This window comes from Apteryx rowi, unplaced genomic scaffold, assembly GCF_003343035.1.
Source record: "Apteryx rowi isolate R43461 unplaced genomic scaffold, aptRow1 scaffold_32, whole genome shotgun sequence".
NCBI classification, from domain to species: Eukaryota; Metazoa; Chordata; class Aves; order Apterygiformes; family Apterygidae; genus Apteryx; species Apteryx rowi.
In genome coordinates this window covers 370,903-381,227 of record NW_020449641.1, presented here as the reverse complement: position 1 = coordinate 381,227, position 10,325 = coordinate 370,903, and the positions used below count along the sequence as shown (strand labels likewise).

The 10,325-nt window shown below is 38.9% G+C and overlaps 1 protein-coding gene across 1 annotated transcript; it reads left to right on the top strand.

The window, feature by feature from the left end:
- The first annotated feature begins 284 nt into the window (after window positions 1-284).
- HRG (histidine rich glycoprotein) lies at window positions 285-9,616 on the top strand. The gene is made up of 7 exons (XM_026070987.1): window positions 285-482; window positions 1,827-1,934; window positions 2,929-3,019; window positions 3,601-3,767; window positions 5,520-5,636; window positions 7,247-7,330; window positions 8,591-9,616. The coding sequence occupies exons 1-7, from the start codon at window positions 285-287 to the stop codon at window positions 9,614-9,616; spliced, it is 1,791 nt and encodes a 596-aa protein (XP_025926772.1).
- Window positions 9,617-10,325: the final 709 nt, after the last annotated feature.

Sequence of the window (10,325 nt, the reverse complement as noted above, 5' to 3'; positions counted from 1 at the left end):
AATGCCTGCTTTAAGAATCACAGTAGCTCCTTTGATGCATGGTCCAGAGGGTACTATAAGGCCTACTTCAAAATTTGCTCAATCACCATATAATCATTTACCTTCTGTTTACAAGCATTAATCCAGGGTCAAGGTAATAGCTTAGCGACACAGCACTTAAATTTATATAAAACCATGTCCTTTCAGCATTCATTTATAACTTCTTTTGTGAGCTACTCTGATTTAAAAGCAGACTACTGGCTTTATCAGAGCACAGAGAGAAGTGACCTAACACTACAAACAAAATGCAGCTTTTAGCTTCAGCTCTTTTTCTAACACTACTGCAGTGCTCTACTGCCCAAAATGAAACAAGCATTACACCTGCAGACTGTGATACCATTGAAACAGATGCAGGGGTGGCCCTGGATCTGGTCAACAGACATCGCAGAGATGGCTATGTTTTTGGCTTATTCCGCATTGTTGATGCCTATGAGCAACATACAGTAAGTATCAATTTAAAGGCTGATTTACACAATACTGTGATTTTAAAATAATCAGCCAGATTGTTAAAAGTTTATGCCTTACTGCTTTTAACAGAGCAATGCTGATATAATTCAATGACCCAGCTTTGATTTACACTATCTCAGTATTCATTTGTGCATGATTTATTACATGTAAGCCTGACTCCATAGGATGCTGTATGTTCTCTGTTCTTATAGAGGACAGGATGTTAGCAGAAGAAATGCTCTCAACAGCTTTATACAACACCTGAAATTAATCTGTCAGATCTGTTTTCAGGTCTCAGATGTTGTATTCATACTTTACACTCAGAGAGTTTCTTTACTCTGGGAGTAATCTAACATTAGTTAGATCAACGTATCCTGCAAGATGGGTATTTTGCTATTACCTTAATTTTGGATATAGTTGGGTAACTGGAAGGAAGGGAGAAAGGTCCATAACGGAGTTGCACAAAGTTTAACTAATCCATTCCAAATGTTAATTAAGATTCAGTTTTCTGCAGAAAAAATACAAGACCTAAGTATTAACTTCAGACTGTTTCTGTGGGCCACTAATAATTCTTAACAGTACATCCTATTATCCTGACAGCCAAATTCAAATTCTGATTCCCCATCTTATGCACTCAGGGGGCAGAATATACTAGAAGTATAGACTAAGGCTCCTGACTTTGTAGGGGTTATTAGAGTTTTGTTGCGTCACTCCCTGAATAAACTGGGCAGGAAACAAAGCTCTGAGAGAGTATCTGGTCACTAATCTCATTTGGAATGGATGTATCTATAGAATAGGCTCTCTGGAGAAAGGGGTTGCTAATTAACCAATATATTCAATGCAAAAAACAGGAGGGAATGGCAACTTTTCAACATTGGCACTTTCCCTACGTGATGCATGCCATATTGACAGCAGACTCTTCTCACAGACTCTCAACAAAATGACAGCAGGCAACAGTCATAAGCTGCAGGAAGGGAAATTTGGACTAGACATATGGAAAAAAAAAATCACAAAGAGAGTGGTGAAGTACTGGGAACTGCCTAGAGGGGTTGTGAAGCAGCCATCTTTGGAGATATATAGAACTCAGAAGGACGAGGCCCTGAGCAACTCGATCTAGCTTTGAAGTTAGCTTTGCCTTGAGCAGGCAGCTGGACAAGATGATGTCCAAAGGTTCCTCTAGCCTAAATCATTCTATGAATCTGTGCTTGTCAGCTCAGAAGAACCTTAATAAGGAACTGGGGAAGCTACATTAAAGATTAAGCATATCTACTTGTAAGAAAGTTTCTTTCAGACCAAGATTCTTGTATCCAAATGTTTTTTTACCTGTACTTCTCTTCCAGGAATATTCATCAATCCTTTACTTAACTTTGGATGTGCTGGAAACTGAATGCTCAGTATTATCTGGAAGACATTGGGAGTCTTGTGAATACAGTGATGCATTTTCCCAGGCAAGTAATAGTATCCAGGCAGAACTATATGTCAATAATGCATTAACACAGACTTGATCTTTATCTGAACTGCCAAGAAATTCATGTGGCATGAAATCTCTAAGTAGAGGTCAGGCTTTAAAATGCCTCATTGTATAATAAAATCTATTCAATTCTTGAGTTGTTAAACATAAGCAAAAGGTTTGGAAAAGGGTGGACTGGTCCTGTCAAACAACAGCAACTTAATTTAACTAGTTCTGTCAAAGGAGCTATACTTCATATTCCACTGTTGGTAACAGAACTGATGTTTTAAGAATAATTTGCTGATCACTAAAGGGGCACTATAAACGATTTTTTAACTCATGTTCCTATTATATTAGACAGAAATGCCAGGGTTATATTTTGTCAGCTTTATGTTAATGAATTTGTGATATGACAGTATAAAATATTAGCAGTGTCAGTAGACATATGATATATAGCAATATTTGTCCTTTATTTTGCATTGCAATGTTGTACTCTGGGATGAGAATTACCTGTCCAAAGCATTATTTAAATAGGAGAGTGGTGAAACTATCACACAGAACAAAGCATGAAGGCCACATAGTAGAGGTGTTTGCTCTTTTTATTAAGATGGGGAAAAGGAATGGGAGAAAAGGTCCATCCACTTTTTCATAATGATTAACGTAATCTTTGAGTATTTATGGCATCCTAACTTCCCTCGCTAGCTAATACTATCTTGTTATAAATAAGCATTAGAATGACTGAGAATTCGTTTTCCATTGTCTATTCAGTAACGCAAACTGAAAATTAAAATAAAGGTTCCTGTAGAAGGAGAATCCATTTTATCTGAAACACAAATTTTGGGTGGTACCAGATCAAACATTCCATTAATGACCACATCTATTATTCTTAGAAATACTGTACATAAAAAGGAGGCATAATTCCCATGATCAATGACATCCAATTAAATCTAGTAAAAATAACATCATAACCACATGTTCTTTTTTCCTCTCAGGTCTTTGGGCAATGTAAGATTATCACATATACAAGCCAGATGCTGAAAAAAACCCCCCAGCTATATGGATTTAATTGCACAGTAAGTCCAGGTAAAATAACCACTATTGTAATCTAATGCATACCTCAAACCAGCCCTAGTACTGAAGTACAACTTTCTGCACTCCTAGTAGATGGTAACTGTAACAGATTCATTCATCTGTTTGCAATTTATATTTTATATAATTAAAATGAAATATTAAGAATGAATAATAGAATTAAAGGTTACCCTACTCTTCAAAAGCAAACTGCACTGATGTCAAATCATATCACCACTCCAGTCCACCAAAACATAATAATGAATATGAGAAAAAAGGTAAACTTGGAAAGAAGGTCTATTTGGGGTGGTAGGATTCTAAGACGGAGCAGAAAGATTTATACATTATACACAGTATATGTATACAATATGAGTACATATATGCTGTATACAGCATATACATTTTCACAGCTGCCTTTTTTCACATGATAGGACAAACCCATATTTTCAGAGTGAGGGACAGGTATTTCACTTCCAAGGAAACCCCTGACATTTCATTTTCTCATTATGAGTTCACATTAAAGATACTTGTGCAGAGTTCTACTCATACGGGTATTAATATCCACTCCAGTATTAATAACTTCTCTGTTTTTGTAGTTCCTCCAGATTTAATAGAGTGCAAACACTGTCCTGTAAAAGCTGAAGTCTTGGAAGTCACTGAGCAACACAAAGATATTGCTGCAAAGGCCTTGGAAAAATACAATAGTGAGGGTAACAGCACAAACTACTTCAAAGTGGACAAAGTTGAAAAAATTGTAAAGTTGGTAAGTGACATTTTGTCCTGTAACTATTTATAAAGAACAAAATTTTGTGAGCAGCTCCAAAACTATGGGCCTAGAATTCAAACCCTTCTAGGATCAAAACTATTGTTTGCAATTTCTCAGCATAAATCATCTACTTAAAGTTTATGGTCCTGCTTCTGCAAAAACTTGTTACAAAAAACTTTAATTTAAACATGTGAAAGCAAAAGGATTTCTCATCTGCTTAAAACTATAGCAGTCAAAATGTCAGAGCCTTTTCTCTATTCTTATTTTTGTTTTGTATGCATATTTATCTAACATATCATAACATACAAGAGTTTATTTACCACTGACCAGAGTCCTTCAAGAGGTATAGTCCATGTATATGATCACAGTCATACACTCTCTGTCAGCTGAAGCCAGATAATTTTTTACTCTTGGAATATTTGGGTACAACACAAAGTGGAACAAGCTCAGCATCATTTTGACTCTCTCTTAAATGAAGAGCAAAGCAGCGTTCTGAGGGCTCTGAAGGACAGGAAGTGAATCTATCTGTGCTCTACTTCCTGAAGAACTACTGGCGTTGGTAAATAACTCCTCTTCCACCTTTCAGGGATACCAACATGAAGACTTATCCTATGGGTGATCTGCAGCAGTAACTCTCACATGACCACAATTTCTTGTTGGTAGATATTGGAGACCTTCCGTCAGCCCATGTGTCAGTTCAGGACACCTCTGTAATGAGGTCCCATGGCTTCTGCCATAGGAACACATGCTGTTCTGGGAAACCATCCACATTACACTAACCCAACCCCACCTTCCTGCAGCTCACAATACTGTTCAGAAAGTTGTCAGTGTTCTAGACTGTAGCTCCACCCAGGATATATCCCCATTCTCATTCAGCCCATGGCTGTTTTCAGATTGCTTGGATTCATGTATTTCTTCCTAAGCCACATTTTTTGCAAATGGAGTCTTCACACTTCTCCATCTTTAGCTACAGTGAGAATTAAGATTGTACCATTAGATTTCAACAGATTGCATAACACTTAGGAACTATGACTGCTGACAAAAAAGTGTACAACAAAGTATGAGCACCCACTTTTGACCAATGTAGTTAAATCAGTGAAACTTGTGTGCACATATATGCCCTTAGCTATGGGCACTTTCAATACTGACATGAAATAAACTATTGTAACAGTTGAAAATTAAAATGAAACACCTCTCTGTGGATTCTGATAGGATCATAAAGGCCTTCTCTCCAGTCATATGGAATAATGCCCTCTTTATGAGCAATGCCACTGACAAAAGAGAAAGCAACAACCTCAGAGAAACCAGCAAAATCTTATCCTAAATTAACATTAGCACTTCTGTAGTACTGTGCTCCCATCACTGGAATGGAATGGTTCCCATTGAGTAGATCCCTCTGTTTTCATAGGAGCAGCAACTTAGGGCAAAGACTCTACGGACCCTACTCCCTAAAAACGCAGGCTGTAAAAGTTACAGGTTTTATAACACATAACAAACTAGATAACGATATAAAGCAACCATTCCCATAATTGATAAAGGAGTGAGGCAAGTAAGGCATAAATTACCTAATTCATTTTTCTTACTCACTATTTGTACGTGTATGAATATTTAAAAGGACAGGTAATGAATGGATGAGGCAGGCAAGATTTTGATAACAGCATGAAATATTATTGCTTTTAAAATTACAGGAGTGTGGGTTTTTTTTAAATACACCCAGTAATCACTGATTGTTTGACGTCTTTATTTCAGACTGGCTCCAGTGAAAGTCACGTTTTAGGATTCTCCATAAAAGAGACCAACTGCTCTAAATCTGCACAACATACAGATATGCAACTTGAATGTGATTTTCTACATGACTGGCATGCTGTAAGTAAAGTCTTAGAGTGAGAACTGGTACAATGGGTGGCACCAGAAAGATCTTCCCACAATATTTCCAAGTGTTTCTTACAAGCATGTACCCAAACTCGAAATTTAAAATCCAGCATGTTCAAGTCCAGATTCTAATTTCACAGCTGCTTCTTTGTCTTCTATAAGGAGCCAATCTGAACACTCAAATCTAAATGTAACTGGAAACTGGGATATTCCAGATCTAGATTTGAACTTTTTGGATCTCGCTTTCACGTTCAAACTGTGACCATTCCCTAGTAAATCAATAGTGCTATTTTTACAAAAACTTTTACACTAATTCGAGTTACAGATCTTTAATGAAATATGTGTATTATCTCATCCCAATGAGGCCAGGAATTCTTTTTTTCTTTTCTTTTTTCTTTCCTCTGCAGCTGGGAAACGGAGGATTCAATGATTCAGGCTTGTCTACAGATTATTATCAAAGTACTCTCCTCATCCCACCTCCTCCTAATAATAGTCTACACCATAGAAACTACTAGGCAGAGTCATCAAAGCAAAATAAATTGTTCCCAGAAATGAAATAGAAGGAATGAAACGAAAAAAAATATTAAAAAACCTCTATAGAACTTTCATTTTATCCACAACCATTTTCCTTCTCTGGCTCTTTAAACTCCAGAAGATTGGAAAAAGTTGTGAATGGGTTGGTAGCAGAGCCAAAAGAATGAAGCACACGCCAGGCAGCCAGAGGCTTCGAATTCGGTTCTCAATGCTGCCCCTGCTGTTACATGCATAACATGCTGTTACATTTGTAATCAGTTTTCAACATAGGCTACCAATTGCCAAATATATAGCAAGATAAAGCTCCTGCTGCAAAGAGCTTACACAGAACTGATCATCCCTGAGTTCTGTGATCCTTCACATGCACAAGGAGGTGGCAAGCTTCACACTTCCTATTTCATAATGGGGTTGTGCTTCTGAAATGGGAGAGCACACTCCATGGGGTCACTACTCCACATACAAAAGTAAGTGCATGGAGAGCAGGCGGAGAGCAGTTCCACACACAAAGACTGGACAGCAGGCCAAAGTCACTGCAGACAGGATGCTAAGAGAAGTAATGCTAAAAGGTTGCAGTAAATCACTTCTCAAAAAAGAAATGTGGAAAAAAGCTCTATCTTGAGTTTCTCCTCAAATGGCATAGCTACACAGTGTCTGTTATCAAGGACTTTGAGCAAAATTTCAGAATAGCCCAATCTAAATGGATGTTTAACAACCAAAGACAGAAGAAAGAGAATGAATCCTCCATGGGGTTCTCTTTTTGGAGGTATTGGTAGCTGACCAATTTCTTGTGAACATCAAAAGAGAAATAAGATGAAGAGTAATAGCCCTCTAGATGCACATGGGGAAGTCATCTTCACAGTCAGTAACACTCAAAAATAGCATATATTTTAATCACTATTTAGAGGGCAAGTATCACTGGTCAGAAAGCTCAGAATCTAGCTAGGTTATGCAAACATACTTAGGTACCATATGAACTAACCTAACTTTTAAAATGCTGAAATGTCAATAGCTTTTATTAACCCCATCATAAGAATTCAAATGTGCATTGTTTTTTCTTTTGTTTTGCTTAGCAAGTGGGATTCTGCAAGGCAACAATCAGTGTTTCAGAAGAACCTAAGGGAACTGATATAAACTGTGAACTCTACCATCCCTGGGTATGTAATCACTTACAAAAAAGTCTCTGGCTATATCCTAATGCAGGCTACTGCAACCTCTAATACACTCAGCCCAGCCTGACAGAGGATGGCAAAGGTTGTTTATGCCTCTCTGTTACTGCCTGGTAAGATGCAGCAGGTGAGGACAGACTGTTGTTGACTATTAGATCAATGAAAGAGGATGAATGAGAACTGAGCTGTCCCTGCTGCTCCCTCGGAGGGTGTCTTCCCTCTACCCATCCAAACCATTTAGTTAAAGTGAGTAGAGATTAGCAAACAAGTTCAAAGGTAATTTTAGGAAACAAGAGCAGGGGAGCTATCGACAGGCAAAAGGATAGACGAAAGCACAACTGTGTAAGCTTCCCATCTTCAGGAAACCAGATTAGAAAGTTTAATCCTTGACCTAAGAATAGTGAAATGCATATGTATGAAATGCTTACATTTTGAACTCTAAAGACGAATATTCTCATTCTGTTTCCACACCTGACAAAGTGCACACCATCTCTCACATCTACTACCTCCATTTCTATAAAAAGATACTGTCCATATCTGCCTCTGTGAATGCTGCAAGTTACCTTAAGAAGTGGACAGATGAGCTATAATGTATCAACACTTTCCAGCTACTTTCAGGAAGCAGCTATGGAATCCATGCCAGAAAGCCCTATCAATCAAAGATGAATTTATCATAAAACCTTAATAAATATTTATATATTCCCAGCCAAAAATAAGCAGAAATAAGACAGAAATAATAAGGAAAAAGAAATAATTGATTGGGCCACTATCTATTATATACTTTGTTAAGCCTCTTTATACTACCAAATTGGTATAAAGGTCTTTGGATATAAACAAAAATCAGGCTCTGAATAAACACATTTTGATAATGAGCTGTACCATTGCTAACATTATCAACATTAGAGCTAGAAGACATATCTGCAAGGAAAATTAAGGTTTACTTTATCATATTTGGTATTCCAACTTATATTACAACAGCCACACCAGCGTTGTTTGTTGTGTGTCCATCACAAATTATGGCCAATTGGTTATGTCATTTAGTTCTTGTTTATTATTTCCAGATCCTTTTCAGTAATTTGGCATTACATCACCTACCTATCTTGAAAAAAATACAGCTCCTTTTCCTTAAAATTCACTGAAACTGTAAATGTGAACCTACATAACTCTCACCTCTCTCTCTCTCACCACCACCTTCTGTTATATTAACATCTCTCTCACTACTTCTTTCCCTGGTGTTTCCATAAACAGCAGCAGCACTACAGACGAAAATGCAGATATCCACCTCCGGGTCGGCCCCACAGGCATCCCCATCCCCATCATCCTGTTGGTCACAGACATCATCACAGGCATCATCACAGGCATAGCTGTCCACCTCTTCCTTGCTACATACCTGAAGACTCTGAGCATCACCACAATTTCAGTGAAGAACATCAAGGCAGCCATGAAGAACATCCTCCTCCCCCACCCCATGGTGGGCCACATCACCACCCTCATCCACCACACCATCATTGTCCTCCTCCTCCCCAAGAGGAAACACATCATCCCACTCCCGCTCTTCCCGATGATGGACCACACACTCCTCCTCCTCCTCCCCAAGAGGAAACACATCACCCCCCTCCTCCTTCCCACCATGGACCACATTGTCCTCATCCTCCACCCCACCATCATGGACCACATCATCTCCCTCATCCTTCCCACCATGGACCAGACTGCCCTCCTCCTCCCCACCATCACAGACCACACCATCCCCCTCATCCTCACCACCATGGACCACACTGCCCTCCTCCTCCTCCTCCCCACCATCATGGACCACACCATCCCCCTCATCCTCACCACCATGGACCACACTGCCCTCCTTCTCCTCCTCCACACCATCATGAACCACATTACCCCTCTCCTCCTCCTCCAGGACACCTTCCTTATCCCCATCATCATTATTACAGACATCACTGCAACAAGGCAAGCTCATCAGGAAAGCACTTTCCATTCCAAATAATAGGAGCTGTCTATCGCATTCCAGTTCTAAATCAGCAGGACTCTCTCACACTTCCCACTGCAAACTTTCTTCAGCTATCCCAAAGCAACCATCACTTCTCCAGCACTGGTGAGGGTACTCCCTTCACTAGCTCAAGTCTAGAGAAGAAGTCAGGAACTCATGATTTTCCACATCATCTTTCACAATCAAAATCATGCCCAGGAAAACCCAAACTTCATATGCCCCAAATTTTGCCTTTATTTCCATATAAATCCATGGCAGAAACTGTTCCTAAATGACCTCAAAGGAAGATGTTTTTGGCTTGAGGGTTGGAGGACAGAGGACAGTTGTACAATGAAAGAAAACAGCATGAAGTGGAGGGGGGAAAGTGTACAATTTCTAGGAAGTGAGAAGCACTGAAAATAATGATGATTAAGACAAGTATTCCAACCTGCCTCCTGATCCCAGCTATCTCAGACTCCACTGTAACTGAAAGGATCAAAATTCTGAGAGTCTTAGCTAATGTGAATGGGCACAAATCTCCCTTGCAAACAATGAACCTCTAGTTCTAACAAAAAGGAAAATTCCCTAATAATGAAAACCACGATCTAGTATCTTTCTTTTTCTCATAGTTCCTAAGATATCTCTGTACATATTTACTATATTGTTTGTAATAATCCACTAATTCCAAGTTCACACCAATAAAGGTCAACATGCATTCTCCTACAGGTCTTATTCTTGGCAAATAGGTTGCTTCCAGACTAGACACCCTCACTCAACCACATGCATTGCAGAATATCTCAAGAAGAATAAGAGAGACAGGATTCTTGCATGACTAGATCTCAGTTCACCTACAACTGCAATAAATGACCACAAGGTAGAAAGACTTCTATATGCAACAACCTAGAGAAAATTTGACCACCTTCCATAAAAAATGGTCCAGGTTCCTCTGCTCCTATGATCTGCAGTTCTGAATTTCTGCAAGTTCTGAACAGCAAGAAAACGGAG